Here is a 20,878-nt window from a genome sequence, read left to right on the forward strand (position 1 = left end):
TGGCCCCATTCATTCTTTCCTTTACACGGATCAGTCGTCCTGGTCCCTTTGCAGAAAAACAGCCCCAAAGCATGTTTCCACCCCCATGCTTCACAGTAGGTATGGTGTTCTTTGGCTGCAACTCAGCATTCTTTCTCCTCCAAACATGACAAGTTGAGTTTTTACCAAAAACAGTGTTTCCCACACATTGACGAGACTATGGTGGCCCGACATAGTCTAATTTGGGCCGCCATAGTCTCAGTCCGTGCCTGCCCGCATGCACGGCGACACTGACGCACCCGGCCTGACATTGCATGCGTTGCCTATCTGAGACAGCGTGAGAAGACAACTCTGATAAGCTACATCCTGCCTGCATCTACATGTTAAGGTAAGTTTATACAACTTTATGTAGCCTTTGACACGATTGAGAAAGTGACATTTAGGCTACGCTATTGTGCTTTATAGGCGTATGGAGAGCGCATTGATCAGACCCTCCAGGATTTCGCGATGCTGCGATTTGCAACTTCAACGCAAATTCAACCAATCCCCGCGAATTCAGGGCGGTGTTGCAATTATATCCAATCACCGCAACTTTCCCGCAAATTTGACCAATCGTTGGCATCGTCTTGAGGTGACGTCGACAAACTACCTTCCGCCTTACTTCAGTGTATACGTTCAAGAGAAGCAGCATGTAGTTAGTTTTTTTTCTTTTTTATCAGACATCTAGTTTTTAGGTTTGTTTACCTGACATGTTTCGACGTACGACTGTCGTCTTCCTCAGAGTGTCACCGGATGTTATTGGTGATGCATCTTTTATCAGCTGATGTTTCCGAAGGCGTGGCCTTCCTGTCTGGTTTGACAGGTCGGTCACGCCTTCTACTGTCTGTTCGTCCCCTGCAAGGAGACAGCTACAAGACAAACCCGAACAATAAAAGAAAAGGCACAACAGGAAAATTATAAGTCAGCCATAACAGATCATTGCAAAAGGGAAAATCATATTATGGACTGGGGGAATGCCAGAGTCATCCGCACAGAAGATAACAAACATCAGCACTGGATCAGGGAGGCCATGGAGATCCGTAAGCGAAGCCCGAGGACCATCAACCGGGATGAGGGAGCATACATGCTCTCCCATACCTGGAGTGCCATCTTGCAGGGGACGAACAGACAGTAGAAGGCATGACCGACCTGTCAAACCAGACAGGAAGGCCACGCCTTCGGAAACATCAGCTGATAAAAGATGCGTCACCAATAACATCCGGTGACACTCTGAGGAAGACGACAGTCGCACGTCGAAACATGTCAGGTAAACAAACCTAAAAACTAGATGTCTGATAAAAAAGAAAAAAACTAACTATATTTAATATAAGACATAATGAACGTAATTGAATGAAGCAGCATGTGCGCAGTGTTGCCAGATTGGGCGGTTTCCCGCCCAATTGGGCAGTTTTAAGTGCATTTTGGCGGGTTTTGAACATATTTTGGGCTGGAAAACGTCAGCAGTATCTGGCAACACTGCATGTGCGAGTCAGTGTTTATGTAGGCTTAAATTCTGTTACTGAAAGTGTGTTATGTTAACAGTGAAGGACTGTGTGAACTTTACATTATTTTTTTACTTAATACAAGAAATTAATGGATGCCAACGTTTTTGCCAAAATGGTATTTTATTTTCCATTGTTTAGGCAGCTGCAGCATTATACTGTGAGATTCTGTTCAAATTGTTTTTTTTTCTTCTATGAAGCCTGAGCCATTTATTTTATTAGTTTATAATTATTGTTTAATTTAGTCTTCAGGAGAGACTGCCTGCACATAGTACTAGTATTAATAGTTTTTTTTTTTCTTACATGAAAGCTGAGACATTTATATTATATTTTAAGGTAACTTCATGTTGTGCTGTGAGGTTCTATGCACTTTAACTTTTGAACCAACAAGTGCATTTGGATAAGTAAAGCCTATTTTTCTGCATTTTTGTAGTCCTGGTAATCTTTTATATTGGTAAAGTTGTTTATAGGACCATTTCTCAGTGTCCTTGTTTTTTTAATCAATAGTTTTTCAGTAATAACTTAATATTTAACATATCACTCAATTTTAATCACACAAAGAGAAAATCGCAACAATTTCTCGCAACTTTCACTTCCTCCCGCAATGTAATCGCAACAAAAACCTAAAAAACACCGCAACTTTCATCGCAATTTTTTGGAAAACCCCCCACGACATCAAACATTTTAGCCCGCAACAATCACAAAAAAGGCCCGCAAAATCCTGGGGGGACTGATTGATGGATGACGTTAAGTGTATTGTTTCAGTAAAATTACTTTGTCCATTTCGTACTGGCAAACCTACCTTTTCCGTAAGGCAACAGTAGGCTATTTTGAGGCAATATTAGTTAGCCCTACGTGGTTATCTAATTCATCAAATTAACTTTATCATCCTACCAGGATCAGGTCGTTTCCAAATTCACCGGCGAAGTGCTTCCCGCTTGACGTTGTACGTGCGCAGTCTATCCAAGTGATGGAGACGTGAAGTGACAGCAGTGATAAACTAATCTAGGTCTGCATGTACATGTTAAAAGGGAAAAGTAGTCTATTCTTACAGAGAGCGAACTTCGATGCCACTTTTGAGAATTAGTGCTAGTAGCCTTAACGCAATTTGTTACTGGTGAGACGGAAGACGTTAAATTATTTTTAGCCTTTTCTAATAGGCTACCTTCTAAAGGTGAAGCTATTAGGCCACATAATTAAGGGAATGTAATGTTAGTTACTTACTTAATTAAATTAACTTCTTGACTCGAATTTGATCGTTTTCAAATTTACTGATGAAGAGTGTTTCTCCACTAACGTAGGCCTTAATGCAACGTGTTGAATGTCAGGTGACGATGTCAGCCTTATTGTAGACGCTACAGCTGTAACAGAAAATCTCCGATCCTTATTAAACTGATGCTAAATTTGTTTTGTTGTTAATTCAGATCATGAGCATTTTGAATTATTTCAAAAAGAGGGATCGAAATTCACCTCAGGATGAAGAGGTAGTGACTGAGGTAGGCCTAACATCAACTGCTTGCTGTCTTTGTCAGGATGTCAAATTGGTATAACACTCCTAGCAAGTGAGTGCGATGAATGGGGGCAGATATACCCATTACTCAGCCACTTATGGCCCTTTTCCACTACCCTTTCTCAGCTCACTTCAGCCCGACACGGCTCGCGTTTCGACTACCTCAGAGCAGCACGACTCAGCTTGCTTCAGCCCTGCTTAGCACCCAAAACTCGCACGGTTATGGAGTAGGGCTGAAGCAAGCCAAACCGAGCCGAGTGGGGCTAGGGGCATGAGGAGACACTCCCCTGTGCACTGATTGGTGAGGAGGAGTGTCCTCACATGCCCACACATGCCCCGCGAGCACGCTGGGATCTGTAAACACCGTAAACCCGGAAGAAGAAGAATTATGAGAATTTCTGAAGCCTTATGCGCCTCGCCTCATCTATACGCTCTTGCCAGTATCTGTTGGCGTTGTCGGTGACAACCAGCCACAGCACCAAGACCAGCAACACTAACGACTCCATGTCCTCCATGTTTATTGTTTACTATCCGGGTCGTGAGACTACCACTTAAAAGATCACTGATGTCACTGTTTGCGCCGCCTAACGACATCACGTGACGTCCACCCACTTTCGCTAACTCCACCCAATGTGTCCACCCACTTCCAGCCAGCACGGTTCAGCGCGGTTGTAGTCGAAATGCAACTCCAACAGCCCCACTCAGCTCGACTCAGCCCAACTCAGCACGGCACGGCTCAGCCTAACTCAGCAGCGTTGGTAGTGGAAAAGTGGCATTAGCAGCGATTGCCCTTGTTGTGCCGGTGTCGAGCGTGAATTGTGAAAGACATTTTTCCACAATGAACAGGGTAAGGACATCTGCAGGCAAACCAGTGATGTGAATTTCAATTTACCCAGTGTTTTTATGCTCAAATCCCACCCAAGTTCAATCTCACTTTCACTTAATTAAATATTTCAGAGTGAGCTCTACAATCACATGACTCATTGTAGTAATGAGTTATTTGCCATTTTAGGTCAAAACAGACCTTCGTAACAGACTGCAAGGAGAGCACCTGGCCGCCTGCTTGAGGATTTCCATTAACGGGCCACAACCAGAAGATATAAATTATGAAAAGGGCACTCGAACTCTTTCTCAAAGCCAAGAAAAATCAAACGCACAAGTGCAGGGTGTGGTCTTTGTAAATAGGGCAGGCATTTGTCAGGGTCACTTTTGACATACAGCAGAGCTAGAAGTCCTTGTTTTGTAGGACTTTTGTAGGAGTTCAGGGTGTGAAGTACTGTAGTATTTTTGGTTTGGTTGCTATCTGTAATATGTTCTTCTTGTAGGACTGCCCTCTGTAGCAACATGCTAAAATAAAATACAAGGTGCATAACCAATACCAACGAATTTGTTCTTTGTTAGTCTTAGTTTAGTAGTATTAGTAGGCTAAACAACCCCCCGCACACCCCTGCAATTCAACCGGACACGTGCGCCACGCACTAAACAACCCCCCGCACACCCCTGCAATTCAACCGGACACGCGCGCCACGCACTAAACAACCCCCCGCGCACCCCTGCAATTCAACTGGACATGCATGCCACACCCGCCGACCCCCGGCCCCCCCATGGGCTGCCCCCATAGTCTCCAAAATTTCTGTGGGAAACACTGCAAAAAGTTCTATTTTGGTTTCATCTGACCATATGACATTCTCCCAATCCTCTTCTGGATCATCCAAATGCTCTCTAGCAAACTTCAGACGGGCCTGGACATGTACTGGCTTAAGCAGGGGGACACATCTGGCACTGCAGGATTTGAGTCCCTGGCGGCGTAGTGTGTTACTGATGGTAGCCTTTGTTACTTTGGTCCCAGCTCTCTGCAGGTCATTCACTAGGTCCCCCCGTGTGGTTCTGGGATTTTTGCTCACCGTTCTTGTGATCATTTTGACCCCACGGGGGTGAGATCTTGCGTGGAGCCCCAGATCGAGGGGGATTATCAGTGGTCTTGTATGTCTTCCATTTTCTAATAATTGCTCCCACAGTTGATTTCTTCACACCAAGCTGCTTACCTATTGCAGATTCAGTCTTCCCAGCCTGGTGCAGGTCTACAATTTTGTTTCTGGTGTCCTTTGACAGCTCTTGGGTCTTGGCCATAGTGGAGTTTGGAGTGTGACTGTTTGAGGTTGTGGACAGGTGTCTTTTATACTGATAATGAGTTCAAACAGGTGTCATTAATACAGGTAACAAGTGGAGGACAGAGGAGCCTCTTAAAGAAGTTGTTGCAGGTCTGTGAGAGCCAGAAATCTTGCTTGTTTGTAGGTGACCAAATACTTATTTTACCGAGGAATTTACCAATTAATTCATTAAAAATCCTACAATGCGATTTCCTGGATTCTTTCCCCCCATTCTGTCTCTCATAGTTGAAGTGTACCTATGATGAAAATTACAGGCCTCATCTTTTTATGTGGGAGAACTTGCGCAATTGGTGGCTGACTAAATACTTTTTTGCCCCACTGTAAGCACTTATAAACACTTTTGTCCTGTTATGTTTTCCTGTGTTGGAAAACTTAGGCCCTGTCCACACGGCAGCGGATTCGGGTGACTCCGATACAATTGCTTATCGTTTAGGCCTGCCGTCCACACGGCACCGGCGTTTTGGGTGCCCAAAACGCAATCTTTTTGAGAACGGGTTCCAGAGTGGAAAGATCTGGCAACGTTGCCGTTGTGAAGTCGTCTGGATGAGTAAAACGGATTTGTTTACGATGACGTCACAACCACATGACTGTGAGTGCTTCACGCCAGGTAGAAGTGTAACGAATATCACCAGGAAAAAGCCTTACAGAGCACTAGTGAGAGTGAAACACGAGCTTGGATATTATTATTATTATTATTATGTTCAGTGTTAGTTCACAGTAGTAAGGCAAGAAGCAGAATAGTGACAGTAATAGTGAAGCAAAAACATGCAATTGTACAAACACTGCAGCTCTACAGCAAAATATTCATTTATAAAATGGTCTGATTCTTAACACCAGTAGTGCCAATGATCTCATTGCGATGCGATGCGAGTTGTCAAGAAATCCTATAACTTGGTTCATGAAACGCGCTTACAAAATATTTTCACTGTGAATATTTATTGTGTAATGCCTGGTGCAAAGTGAGAGAGAGAGAATAGCCCTTAGGGCAGAGTCAATCCCGCCAGCAAAAATAAGGGGAAAAAAGGAGCGAGCTCACCTCTTCAGATGATGGTTTAAGTCCTACAATACATTCCTCAAAAAAGGGCGTAGAAAAGCAAATTAATCCATCAACGTGTATCATTCAATTTATTCCGGACAATTAAAGACGCCGCCTTCCGCGTACGTCATCCTCGTCGCCATTTTGGAAAGGTCAAAGCGGAGAATAAAGATTAGCTGCGTTTAACTGTACCAACAGGTTTACCGTCCAAAGGAGATCACATGGGATTACCTTTCACAGGTGAGAAACAGCAAATTAATCCATCAACATGTAGTATTCAATTTATTCCGGACCATTAAAGACGCCGCCTTCCGCGTAGAATCATACGTCATCCTCGCCGCCATATTGGAAAGGTCAAAGCGGAGAATAAAGATTAGCTGCGTTTAACTGTACCAACAGGTTTACCGTCCAAATGAGATCACATGGGATTACCTTTCACAGGTGAGACTGGAAAAATACTTTTCATTGTATTTGGTCATTATAATGTAATTTTACGAACAGATTTTCCTGACTTTGTGGCTAATATGAAGTCTCGCGCATAATAGTTTATGCGCATGCGTCCTTACTTCTATTCCCATACGAAAAAGAACAGTAAAGAACTTATAAGAGTTTACCACTGTCTTAGTAGTAAATCCTTATAAATATAAGGATAAATCCTTATAATGATTTATAAATAAATATATATGCCATGTATGATTTACTCCTGAAAGTGGCCCATTTTGCATTTTCCTCATACAAATTTTTTATGAAAATCTAGTATGTATGAAGTGAACATTGTGCATGGTTTTTACAGATAATGTGTATGATGAATTACACTGTCTTTGTATGCTTCATGTAATGTTTGTAGTTTTAAATTATATTTTACAGTTTAAAATGTATATGCCTTAGGCATGTACATTTTAAACTGTAAAATATAATTTAAAACTACAAACATTACATGAAGCATACAAAGACAGTGTAATTCATCATACACATTATCTGTAAAAACCATGCACAATGTTCACTTCATACATACTAGATTTTCATAAAAAATTTGTATGAGGAAAATGCAAAATGGGCCACTTTCAGGAGTAAATCATACATGGCATATATATTTATTTATATTTATAAGGATTTACTACTAAGACAGTGGTAAACTCTCTTATAAGTTCTTTACTGTTCTTTTTCGTATGGGTTGTTCTGGTGTGTCCGAAGGGACCGTCTTACAGCGCCCCTAGAGGTGTGGCATGTGTATTGCATCGTTTTCAGCAAGCGTTGCGTTGCCATATGGACCTGATTTCTACTGATCGTTGCCCATTTGGAGGCGATATTTTTTTTAAATAACATCACGTTGCCGTTGTCGTGTGGATGTGGCCTTAGAATTACAGTTTTACCACTGACTGTTACAATTCCGACACTGGAGACTCCTTCCAGAAATGTGAAATAAACATCTCCTTAAAGAAAACATCACTACATCAATGATTATACTGATTTAAAAATAAATATATATTTCTTTTAGTGCAGTGTCCTCTATTCAAGTCTATGTGAATGAGCTGTTGTTATAGAAATGATACCATATTAAAAAGTGCATTAATATAAACCAGTGATGTGTAGCTGGATTATCCTCAGAGCTGTTAGTATAAAAAAGTAATCAACAGCTTCTCACCAATCAGAATCCAACATGGTATAAATAATTAAACTGCACTTAAAGGTGCATTTTATTCAAGATTAGGTCTCTAATGGTCAGGGGTGGGTTTCCCAAAAGCCTCTTAACGCTAAGAGTGTCTTAACTAGGAGAGAGAGCATTCATTGTGCTGCTCTCTCTACCATTTAACAATGATCTTTGTGCTGCAATGTTTTTGGGAAACTCAGGCCAGGTTGGTTCAACATTTGAATGATTACCGTCCATGTTTACAAAGCTCCACCCTCAAGGTCTATGGTGTACCATAAAGTTGAGTGTCTATAAAATTACTGACAGGAGGTGCATTCAAATGGGGTTTCTCGGCAACTTAATACACTTTTGCGAAGGCCACAGATTAACCCATTGTGGGGTTTTTTAATCATGTTCTACAGATCTTCCAGGTTATTTGTACAAATAAGGAATAATTGCACCTTTCAATCTGCAAGATTTTTGATGATGTTGTGAACACTGGGAGCATGAAAATGAAAAGTAGATGAATTTCAACTTGGTCTTTATTACAGCAGTATTAGAAATGCCATAAATGAGTTCCTGTTCCATGCTCCCACCAAACAACAGATGCAAGACAAACAGTGTGTGGCAAAAAGCAAAGTGAGGCCAAGACTGAAGTTGGATTGTTCACTGTTAAAGCAACTGCAAACAAAGAACACAATTTCACGCTTCAAGACTATTTTATGCTAAATGGCATGCAAGTAAAAACAAGCACACTTCTCTTTCTCTCTCTCTCTCTCTCACATACATACATACAGAGAGAGAGCGAGACCTTGCTTCTGTAAAACCAAAAAGCATGCTGATTTCTTTCTTATAAACTCTTGGAGCAAGAAGACGAATGAAAAATTAATGAAAGGAAAATTATGAACTTCAGCCTCACACTACACACTCAGACCCTCCACAGCAAGTTTTATTAACGGGTTATTATTATTATTATTATTATTATCATCATCATCATTATCATCACTACTACTATTACTACTACATTCCAGTATAATAAACAAACTGCATTCTAAAATCTGATTGGTCTGAATGTGTTGGATTAATTTTCTATAACAGCAGCTCTGACAATAGTATAGCTGCAAATCACGGGTGTATTTTAATGTGTTTGTTTACTCTCAGGAATTTTTCCAGCACTGGAAAGTCTTCAGGACAGCTTTGTGGATTATTTACTTATTAACTTCAATCGAGAGAAAAAGAGAGGCTGGTGAGGGAGCAGCTATTTATGGAGCACTTGCATGTGACGTCACAGCCGATCCAGATTGTGACAGACGCCATCTTGTCGGTCAAACGCCATATTTCCGCCTTCTACTTCTACTTCTGCTTCTACCTTTTCTTCTGGAAAACCCTACTATATACAATTCTACTACAACGGCTGTGGCTACAAGCTCTCCCTACCTGTGCACGTTTTTTATGTTTTTTGTGTGTATTTTTGCGTGTTGTTCGTCTGTACCGGACTTCAATATCCACTACAACCGTACGGACTTACTGGACATTGGTTTCCAGCAGAAAATGACGGTTTGTAGCGATTTCCATCGCATGCACAACATTCCGGACAAGATAGCGAGACCAGCGGGGTCTCCGTGGATTGTTATCGGAAGCAAAGCGAAGGAGGTGGAGCCGGGAGCGGAAGCAAAAGCGAGGCTGCAGGCAGAGCCGGTCTGTTGACTAAGCTCAGAAAACAGCCACTCAAATCTCCACTGCCAAGCCTCTACCTCTCCAACGCCAGATCCATGGTAAACAAGACGGACGATTTGGAATTACAGCTGGAATTACCTTATTCTATTCTATAATCGGCTGGTCAGTGCTATACTCAATACTTAAGTGACTTACCCATCCAATGAGGATTATTTTCTTGTTTACAAGATGCCACATCTGAGTCGCTGACAAATCCTGAATTTCTGTAAAGATAACTGTCCAGAGATTTATAAGCACGCAGTGCTTCACCGCTGAACAGCGAGGGAAAGTTGATGAGGTAATTATACACGTCTGGGTATTCCGCTGGCAGTTCAATATCCACTGACACGTTCGTGAAAACTCCGTCTGGTAAGCCATAAGGGTCACTAATCTGTAGATAGTTTATTTTAGACATATATCTAGTTATCTGTTCATTAGAAAAATGAGCCGTGTAGTCCGTCGGTTGAAATTGATCCATTCTGTACATGAGTGCAGCAGTATTCAGCGGTGTTTTTTACCGACAAGATGGCGGCTGTGTACTTTCCGGTCACGTGACTGCAAGATCTCTATAGCTGGTATAATGTAAGTGATTACAGGAACTCAACTTGTTTCATGGAGATTCAACAACATTAAATGCATCTATAAAAAGAACAACAAGTATGACTTTTTTAATAAATTAAATATCTTTTTTTAATTCCTTTTAATAAATAAAAAATTGTAATAGTCAGTTGTGCTGTGAGAGGAATAAAACATGTGCAGTTATAGGAAAATAATGGTTCTTGTGTTGTTCATCTTCCTACTATAGCATGTTCCACCTCATGCCTTACTTTTTCTAAGGGTAATCGTCTACAAATGAAAGAAGGTTCTATTATGTTCTGGTAGTTTTTCACAATATTTATTATTAGAACCGAGTGCATAAATTATTAACATGTGATTTGCAGCTGCACTACCGTTAAAGCTGCTGTTATAGAAAATTAAACACCTTCTGGCCAAACAGTGTCCAGAATTTAACAGCACTGTGGTATAAAGAGAAGAGAAAATACAAGCTGTGATATCAGCGTAGTAGAAGGTGATGGTGAGGTACATACCAGACATGGCCAGGTAGTTAATGTCGTGTCCTGCAGCTTTGGAGTAGCAGCCACTCTGGCCATATCCTGTGAGTCGTGCATAAATAAGGCGAGGATTTTCCTTTAGGAGAGTTTCAGGACCCAAACCCAACTTCTCCATCACCCCTTTAATACAGCACAGAGATAAAAACAGCACAGGTAAGATAGTGACCAGAAGCTTGTGAGTTCAAATCCCATCACCAAAAATATAATAATAATAATAATAATAATAAGACACTAGCAGGCCCAGAGATTTTCACTTCTGCTGCATGCCCCCTCCCCTCTGCAAAAATTGTGTATTCCTCTCAAGGTGCTAACTGTCTCCATTGTATTGTGAACAGCCACTCCACACCCCACTGAGGTTGCTGCCTGTAATGACAAAGGCTAAACTGCTGTTTGAATGAACTCTGATCAGTCCAACATACCGTGTGTTGAGTTGTGTGTTGTACTAAGAGTAACCGTTTTTCATTTTATATTTTATTTAGCCAACAAACAGATGTACACATTCACCTTATTTTGTCAGTTGATCCGAGAAACGCTTTCTATTTGTCATAAAAACACTTATTTTAATAATGGCCTGTCATTTTAGGAAGGGACATACTAAATCCTTCATGAATGGTAATTTGGTTGTAGGTTACACCCCAATTTCAATGACAATTTACTCTGCCAAGCTCACAATGTCAGAGGACAGAGGACTGGAATTAGTGCCCCAAAAAACACAATTTCAGCTTGGAAAAACTACAAACAGACAGTATAATTTCAGGAAGAAAATAAATGTTTATTTCATACTAAGAAAAGCAGGCTCATTACATATGGAGGCTATACAAAGCACAGAAATGTAGCATACAGTTGTCCCATCTAGCAGTTTCCACATTCCCATGGTGAGTCTTTCCTACATTTGCCACAGGTGTATTTGCGGCAGCGTACACAAAGTTCAGTGCTTCTATTATTATTGCAGAGTATGCGCACCTGGCACTGTGTCTTTTTCTTCTGAGAAACTCTCATCTCACGACGCTGCTGTTTGTGTTCTTCCCCTTGTGCCTTTTCCTGCAAAAGCCTGTTTTGAAGTTCCTCTGTAAGCTCCAGCATGAACAATTGGCGACTTTCTTTGGATCCTGTACATGCTGTGTACAAGACGTGCATTTATGACAGCCATGTCAAGCAGGTTGTAAAACACAGCCATGGGCCATCTCCGTGTTCCTGCACGCACCGAGTAGTTGCGTAATTTCTGGTCCATGATATCAATGCCGCATTTGAAATGGTTGTAATCAACAACAGTGTTTGTTTTTTGTTTTTGGGTGTCCACAATTTCCACTTTCTGATGCATGATGCTCAGAAGACAAACCGATTTCTTTTTTTTTTTGTTGCAAACACCGTCAACAAGGCACTTCCAGATGTGAACACCTGTGTGGAGTACAACTGGCACCCCGAGGTTTCCTTTGCAGTTGCTGGTAGCTCCCGACGATTTTTGTTGATGGTGCCAAGCAGAGTTGTTTTTCGTTGAAGAAGCCTGTTAGCCAAAAACAGAGAGGTGAAGAAATTGTTCATTGTTACAGTCCTCCCCTGGTCCATAAATGGTTCCATCAATTTCAAAACAACATTTTCTGACAGCCTCTCTCCCGTCGGATGAGTGGTATCTTTTCCCAAGTAAGGGCATTACACATGTATTTTGTGTCCAGATCTGCTGCAATCCAAAACTTGATTCCAAACTTGTCAGGCTTGGATGCAATGTACTGCAGAAAGGGACAACGAACCTTTGAAGGAAATAACTGCTCATCCACGGTAACATGTTGCCCTGGACTATAGAACGACACACAATTCTGAACAAACCACTGCCATATGTCTGAAATTGCTGCAAATTTGTCCATTTGTATGCGCTCCTTGCGGGTGTCCTTGTTGTCGAAGCGAAGGTACCGCTTTATTTCAAGAAAGTGGTTACGGGGCATTATGGCTTTGATATCTGGGTTGCCAAATCTATTGGCCCACATGAGTCGCATGGCACCAATGTAGCCCTTGGCAGCCCTTCGAAAAAGGATTGCGAGGAATGCCATCAGCTCAAAGACACTCATCTGCCAGCTGGGATTTGTTCTACGGCCCTCCTGGACTGTGCAGTCTCTGATGGTCAACAACATGCTGATATCCAACAAACACAGGAAGCTTTGAAGGCGACTCGTGATTTTGCATGTTGCAAACTCTGTTGGGCCTCCAGATCCATTGAATGTTGTCTGTGGAGTTTCATGAGCAGAAAAGTCTCCAACTTTGTGGTGGAACCACACAGTGCCATCTTTCGCCTTCTCTGTGGATTCAGGTGTTATGCCCACATCTGCAACTTTTTGTTTTTTATTACAAGGGGGGTTGACGTGCGTTGTGTCTTCCTCCTCATCTGACGTGGCCTCTGTGTCTGAACTGTCCTGCTCAATCACATACTTGACCACCCGTCTCCTGGTGCATCTTTGGAGGGGAGGATTTACTAGTGCAAGAGCAGTTGCATCCTCATCACTTGACGAATCGGTGACTACGTTTTCATTCTGAAATGCGAGGTCCACATCTCCACCATCAGAGTCGCAGTCCGACATGCTCTGTAGAATTGCTAAAGCCTCCTGAGCACTGATCCTTCTTGGTTGCCTTGGTTGTGACATTGTGAATTCTGGGTCTGCGTGCCAGGCATTCCCTATTTATGGTTGTTTCTCGCCCACAACATTCACACCTTTTATGACACTCCCTTCTCCTCCCTTCCTTCATCGAATCTAAATTGTATGATGCCCATTGAGTCTTACAAAAGGGCACATCAGAGGCTATTTCTCAGGTAACACAATTTGTCTTATGCCCTTGTCAAATGCCAGCACGGTTTTTGTTACAAATGTTATAGTGGAAAAATGGCAAATATTTTGGTTATGTGCCTTTGGTATGTGACTTTTATGGCCAGTGATTCTTACAGAAGGGCACATCAGAGTTGCTGGCCTGCAGAATATCCTGTGTGTGGGGGTGGGGTACTGGCAGGGACACAGCTCAATAATTAGGCTTCTTTACACAACAATGGGAGGCAGTTAGTGGTATGTTAGACTTATTTACACATTTGGGGGGATTTTATTGCAGACTAAAGTCTGCACTTTGGGCCTTCGAGTTAAGACTAATTTTTAGTGATATTTATTTTAATACTTTTCATCATAATTAGCATGTTTGATATTGTGATGGCGGCACCTCATGTAGCCTCTGCATCACTCCTCACCTCACCACATTGCAGGTGCTGAAAAGACAACTCTCATTCAGCACCACTATTTTGAACAATACAGCAGCTATGTGGCTGCGGGGCGAAGCCACGAAAGCAGCTTCAACGGACACCTGTTAAGTGGCACCTCTCCTTACCCTCTAGCAGATCACAAGAGAGTATAAGAAAGCACCACCACCACAAATTGAAGTCAGTTGAGTTCTGCTGTTCTCCAGGGTCAGACTGCTGAAGGACCTGCTCACAGACCAAGGTATGCTGTTCATGTCGCAACTAATGAAGGATGTGTGCTGGCTGTTGCGGGTGAAGCAGGTGCAGACCTCAGCATATCACCCCCAGACAGACGGACTCGTTGAACATTTTATTCAGACCCTGAAGAGACTATTGCGGCAAATCATCATCAAAGAGGGACAAAACTGGGACCGCCTCCCCTACATCCTCTTCAGTGTCAGCGAGACGCCGCAGGTCTTTATGGGGTTCACCCCCTTCAAGCTCCTGTTTGGGAGATGGCCCTGGGACTTGCTCAGCATAGCAAAAGAAGCCTGGGAAGAATAACCATCACCTTTTCGCTCAGTTATCAAGTATGTGCAGAAGATGCAAACTCACATTGACAAGGTGGCTCCCATCATCCACCAGAACACTCTCAATGCCCAGGCAAAGCAGATCCAGGCCTACAATCACCTGGCCCAGCCCCAGTAGTTCCAGCCAGGTGACTGAGTGGTCCTGTTGCTCCTGACAGACAACTATACTTTTCTCGCTTGCTGACAGGGGCCCTAAACCATTGTGGAGTGCATGGATCCAGTCAACTACTTACTGCAACAGCCTGGTATGAGAAAAACAGACAACTTTACCATATTAACCTGCTGAAATCAAAGCCCTATCACCCTCATCAGCATTTGCTGCTGTTCCCACAGGTCCACCAGGGGATACCTTGGTCCAACAGGGAGAAGACCTCACACTTTCTCAACAACAAGCTCTTAATGAGCTGGCGGAATAATTCCTGGACATCATCTTAGCAGAACCAGGACAGATCCACCTGATCCAACATGAGTCACCATCTGACAATGCCCCTCCTGCATCCCAGAAGCCTGTCGAGGAGGCGGTAACAGACATATTAAGAGATGGCATCATTGAAGAGTCAACCAGTTCCTACTGCAACCCAATTGCTGTGGTGCCCAAGTCATACAGGTCACTCAGAATTTGCAGTGACTTCTGCCATTTAAACCAGATTGCTGAGTTTGACTGCTACCTCCTGCCCAGAGGAGACGACCTCATCGACTGGCTTGGGAGGGCCCAGTTTATCTCCACACATGACCTTACGAAAAGGTACTGGCAAGTAGCCCCAACACCAGAAGCTAAGCCCAAAACCGTATTCACCATGACCTCTGGCCACTGGCAGTACTGGGTCCTAGCTTCTGGCCTTTACAGGGCTCCCATGACATTCCAGAGACTGATGGACATTGTGCTGCGCCCCACTACACCTTCGCAGCTGCCTACTTGTCGATCATCTATTTCATCTCAGGGAGGTACTGAATTCACTAAGGAAGGCTGGGCTCACCATAAACTCCCACAAATGCCACCTTGCACCGATTGAGGCACAGTACCATAGCTACTGCATTGGACGGGGGCTACTGAAGCCCAGGAGAAAAAGGAAGAGGGAGTTGTGGGTACCCCTGGCCAATGTCAAAATGCCAGATATGTGCCTTTCTGGGGTTGGCCATCTACTACCAGCATTTTGAACTTCTCCTCTCTCAGACCTCACCAAAAAGGGACACCCAGAGAAGTTGAAGTGGACACCCAAAGCAGAGCAGGGATTCCAGGCCCTGAAGAGGGCCCTCACCAGTGTGCTAGTCCTCTGCAACCCCAACTACAGCTTGCCATTTATCATCCAGAGATGGGCCTGGATGCCATGCTCTTGCAGGTCCTTGAAGGTGAGGAGCTTCCTGTGCTGTACATGAGTAGAAAGCTAACCCCTGCAGAACAACGCTACACTGCTATTGAAAGAGAAGCCCTAGCCATTAAGTGGGCAGTGGAAGAGCTTATTTACTATATTGCTGGTCATCAGTTCACCCTGGTAACTGATCATCCTCCATTACAGTGGATGATGAAAGCAAAAGTCTCAAATGCTCTTAACACCTGATAGTTTCTATCTCTACAGGACTTCTGTTTCAGGATACAACACTGGGCAGAGGCACAGCATGGCAACGGTGATGGCCTGTCAAGAAGGTATGAACTCTCCAACAAGACAGACTGTGGGATCAACATAAAAGGGGGGAGGGGGGCAGCACCTTGTATCCTCTGTATTGTTCCTCACCTCACCATGCCACAGATGCTGAAAAGACAGAGCTCCTTCACCACCACTATTTTGGAGGGCAGAGTGGCACATTGCTGTGGAGCAGAGCTGCAAAAGCAGCCTAAACTGACACCTGTTAGGCAGCACCTCTCCTTACCCTCCAGCAGATCACAGGAGAGTATAAGAAAGTGCTACCACCACAAATGCAGGTCAGTTGAGTTGTGGCACAGCACTACTGCTCATGCTGCTCTCTCCTTCAACACAAGCCACATCTCCAATAACGAAGACAATAAATTTAGCCACACTCAAGCATCGTGCAAAGCACCACAGAGCTCCCAGAGAACTCCCACCAGCTTCCAACAAAGTCTGAAGACTCACACAGATTACGCAGGGGCTTTCCGCAGCCTTCTTGCAACACCTACCCAACCAGCTCACCAGTTTGCACCTACATGATGAAACCTCACAGCCACAGTCATCTCGTTCCCCTAATTTCATTCAATAAAAGAGCACTTTCTTTTGCAAATGAACTCCTGGGACCGTGTTCCACTTTGCTCCTGTCTCACTATAATTTTGAAACATTTCAGATTAGGGGTTAGAAAATGGTCTTTATATAAGTTTGAACATATATAAAGTTTGAATCTGAAGCACATTTATACTATATAAATAGGAATAAAATATGCTGCTTTAGGAAAATAATATAATAGCTCATTAATATAAATGTGATTTGCAGCTGTAATACAGACAGAGCTGCTGTTCTCGGCAATGAATCAACATCTTCTGACCAATCAGAATCCAGAATTCAACAGTTTTTCTTTCCCCTAAAGTTAACAATATTTGACCAACAATTAACCAACACTTTGCATATTTATTGACCTCTAGTTTAACCATAGAAGGTTTTCCAGACTGTTCCAATATTTCACTTATGCACTGTGCAAACATTTATTTACACCAATTGGGGTGTGGGACGGGGGACATTTACTTCCAGGAAAAAAAACACAGCTTTCATGTTTATTTTTACATCTGGAACACTGAGGAAATTTCACTTCAACTGACCTTTTCGGAAGGGTTCAAGAACTACGTCTGACTGAAGACACATTTTTTTCAGCACAGCCACTCCCTGTGGACTCTTCAGGTTCAAGGCCACGGACTGTTTGCCTCTTGCTTGTGAGTCCATTGCCATGGTGACCTTTGTCCTATCTATGCGGATCACCCGGGCCCCAAAATCAGATAGGATCATTCCACAGAAGGGTGCCGGGGCAAGTCCAGCTAACTCAATCACACGCACTCCAGTTAGGGCCATCCCTAGATCTCACTCTCTCTCACTCACACACACACACCTCCACACTGAGCAAAACAATACATACATTTACAGAGTGTGACAAAAATTACAGTCAGGACAGCTGATAAGTAAACCCACAGATAAAGCCCCCCCCCCAAAAAAAAAAACATGAAAAAACAAAATTAACACAAGGCAGTATGGGTGACGATTTTGGCAAATTATTTTTTCAGTTAAATTTCAGTTTTGGGATAAATTACATCTACAACATTTCATCATGTCTCTCTTATACTGAAGTAACAAATATATTGCATTATATTAAACATAAAAATATTATTATTCATGAGAAAAATTGTCCACAACAAAACATAATCACAACTTTTAAGAAGACATGCCATATAGTCCTAAAAAAATTCAATTTTGTGTCATCTTGTATAATTTACGCATCTATCTATCTATCTATCTATCTATCTATCTATAATAAACCTTATAAACCACACCGACTCGAATGGAATCACATTAAAACACATTATATACATTGGTGAAATGTATATATGTTGGTTCCAGGGCATTGAGGGTAGCAGCCCCCAAGCTGTGGAATTCTCTCCCTCAGTGCCTTCACGACAGTACATCTCTCCAAACAGCTAACCTACCCAAAGTCGTTTTCTACAGAGAACTGAGCCAAGGAAAGAGGAGACAAGGAGGACAGAAACTGAGGTACAAAGACGTCTTGAAGAGGAACATGAAGAATGCCGGAGTTATCGATCAAGCGTGGGAAAGGGATGCATCGGATAGAGCAACATGGCGAAGCATAGTTAAAAGCTCAGTGTGCGCAATTGAAGACAAGCATTAAAGGGAGTATACAAGAGCTCACGAAACCAGACATTCAATAGCAGCTCAACCAGGCCATTCATACCACCACTGCGGACGGCTCTGTCGCTCAAGTGTGGGCCTTACGTCCCATCTGCGTTTCTGCGCACCCTAATGAAGCGGTCATCATGGACAGCCGACGACGACATCTCTCTCCAAATTCAAAACTAAATTTGAATCTTATCTCTTCTCTCCTGGTCACTGACTGTTCTATCTTTTTTCTATGCTTTGAGCAAGTCTGCTGTCTCCACACCATTGTTAACTGTGACTTTGTTGTGTTCCTTGTGAAAGGCACAATATAAATTAAACGTTGTTGCTGTTGTTTATTCTCATCTCATCATCTCTAGCCGCTTTATCCTGTTCTACAGGGTCACAGGCAAGCTAGAGCCTATCCCAACTGACTACGGGTAAGAGGCGGGGTACACCCTGGACAAGTCACCAGGTCATCACAGGGCTGACACAGACAACCATTCACACTAACACCTACGGTCAATTTAGAGTCACCAGTTAACCTAACCTGCATGTCTTTGGACTGTGGGGGAAACCGGAGCACCCGGAGAAAACCCACGCGGACACGGGGAGAACATGCAAACTCCGCACAGAAAGGCCCTCACTGGCCACAGGGCTCGAACCCAGAACCTTCTTGCTGTGAGACAACAGCGCTAACCACTACACCACCGTGCCACCCCCTGTTGTTTATCTCATCTCATTATCTCTAGCCGCTTTATCCTGTTCTACAGGGTCGCAGGCAAGCTGGAGCCTATCCCAGCTGACTACAGGCGAAAGGCGGGGTACACCCTGGACAAGTCGCCAGGTCATCACAGGGCCCTGTTGTTTATTATATATGCAAAATAAACAATTTAATTCTAACATCAGCCAAATATTTTTGTTTTATTAAGTATGGATATTTACAGGGGCGGCACGGTGGTGTAGTGGTTAGCGCTGTCGCCTCACAGCAAGAAGGTCCTGGGTTCGAGCCCCGGGGCCGGCGAGGGCCTTTCTGTGCGGAGTTTGCATGTTCTCCCCGTGTCCGCGTGGGTTTCCTCCGGGTGCTCCGGTTTCCCCCACAGTCCAAAGACATGCAGGTTAGGTTAACTGGTGACTCTAAATTGACCGTAGGTGTGAATGTGAGTGTGAATGGTTGTCTGTGTCTATGTGTCAGCCCTGTGATGACCTGGCGACTTGTCCAGGGTGTACCCCGCCTTTCGCCCGTAGTCAGCTGGGATAGGCTCCAGCTTGCCTGCGACCCTGTAGAAGGATAAAGCGGCTAGAGATAATGAGATGAGATGAGATGGATATTTACACATATTAAATTGTATGAAGCCAAACAAATGTGCAATCTGATCACATTTAGCAGTTTTAATCTATTAATCTACTGTTTAATATTATTTATATCTAAGACTTAAATTATACACCACGGCTGCACAAGATATCATTAATAATCATTATTACCATATCAACCTTAGAGCTCATCATATCAAAGAAATTTTCAGTATGCAAACTACATTTGCACAAATTATACATTTTATAATTTGTGTTTTAAAAACAGTTGTTCTGGAGCTTTCTGAGCAACAGTTTTGTTTTAATATACTGAGGGGGAAAATAATATGCAATCAACGTGCACATAAATAATGTCTAATCACTTAATAGATATGCGGTCTCTTTTCTTCTGCTGAGAAAAATATAAGTGGAATAAAATACACAATGTGAGTAAAACAGTGAGATTTTATTGTACTGACTAAACGCAAACTAACCTAACTTCATCAGGTCATAGTTCATTAAGCCATGTTTGGAGATTTAAGCAAAAACCAACAACGATATTTTCAACTCCTGCAGAGACCAATTACTACTAATAATAAAAATACATCAACTAAATCCTGGAAAAGAAAATAAACGATTTAAACCTACCTTTCAAAAAAACAAAAATAAACTCAAGTCAAGTGCAAGGGTAACTTTGTCGCTCTGAGATGACGTCACGTAGAGCGATGAATTGTGGGTTTTGTTGTTCATTGTCTTTTCACTGTAGTTCTTTCGTGAATGGGGTTTTCGCTTCATGTTTTCAGCTCTTGGGGTGTTTTCATGAATCCACTTTATTAAGATTAGTGACACTGGGAAGTGATGTTTCTGCTACAGTAACTGTTCATATCTGTTATCAAATCTGACATTAATAATGGTAGAAAGTGTGTGATATTAATCTGCTAAGAAGATATATAAAACAATACGAAATTAGGAGTGAATTATCCATTAAAACAAAATTGCAATTTACTGCCAAAGAAGAAATTAAGATATTGCATAATATAGCCTAATATATTATATGGACACAAGTGTTTTACTGGGAAATACACCACTCGTATTTTTCATCCGTGCTACAGTGGTGCTTGAAAGTTTGTGAACCCTTTAGAATTTTCTATATTTCTGCATAAATGTGACCTAAAACATCATCAGATTTTCACACAAGTCCTAAAAGTAGATAAAGAGACCCCAGTTAAACAAATGAGACAAAAATATTATACTGGGTCATTTA

At 42.6% G+C, this 20,878-nt stretch overlaps 1 protein-coding gene across 2 annotated transcripts in view; it reads right to left on the reverse strand.

The window, feature by feature from the left end:
* amacr (alpha-methylacyl-CoA racemase) overlaps positions 1-20,332 on the reverse strand; it is a 74,074-nt gene extending 53,742 nt beyond the window's left edge. Inside the window, exons 1-3 of one of the 2 annotated variants that reach the window (XM_060935068.1) lie at positions 20,263-20,332; positions 17,262-17,552; positions 10,672-10,815 (exon numbers count right to left, since the gene is read on the reverse strand). In XM_060935068.1, coding sequence (XP_060791051.1) covers positions 10,672-10,815; positions 17,262-17,508 — 391 coding nt within the window. In that variant the 5' untranslated portion in view covers positions 17,509-17,552; positions 20,263-20,332. The remainder of the gene's footprint in view (positions 1-10,671; positions 10,816-17,261; positions 17,553-20,262) is intronic. The other variant, XM_060935069.1, reaches the window with a different exon arrangement.
* Positions 20,333-20,878: the final 546 nt, after the last annotated feature.

This window comes from Neoarius graeffei, chromosome 12 (genome assembly GCF_027579695.1).
Source record: "Neoarius graeffei isolate fNeoGra1 chromosome 12, fNeoGra1.pri, whole genome shotgun sequence".
In the NCBI taxonomy this organism is placed as follows: Eukaryota; Metazoa; Chordata; class Actinopteri; order Siluriformes; family Ariidae; genus Neoarius; species Neoarius graeffei.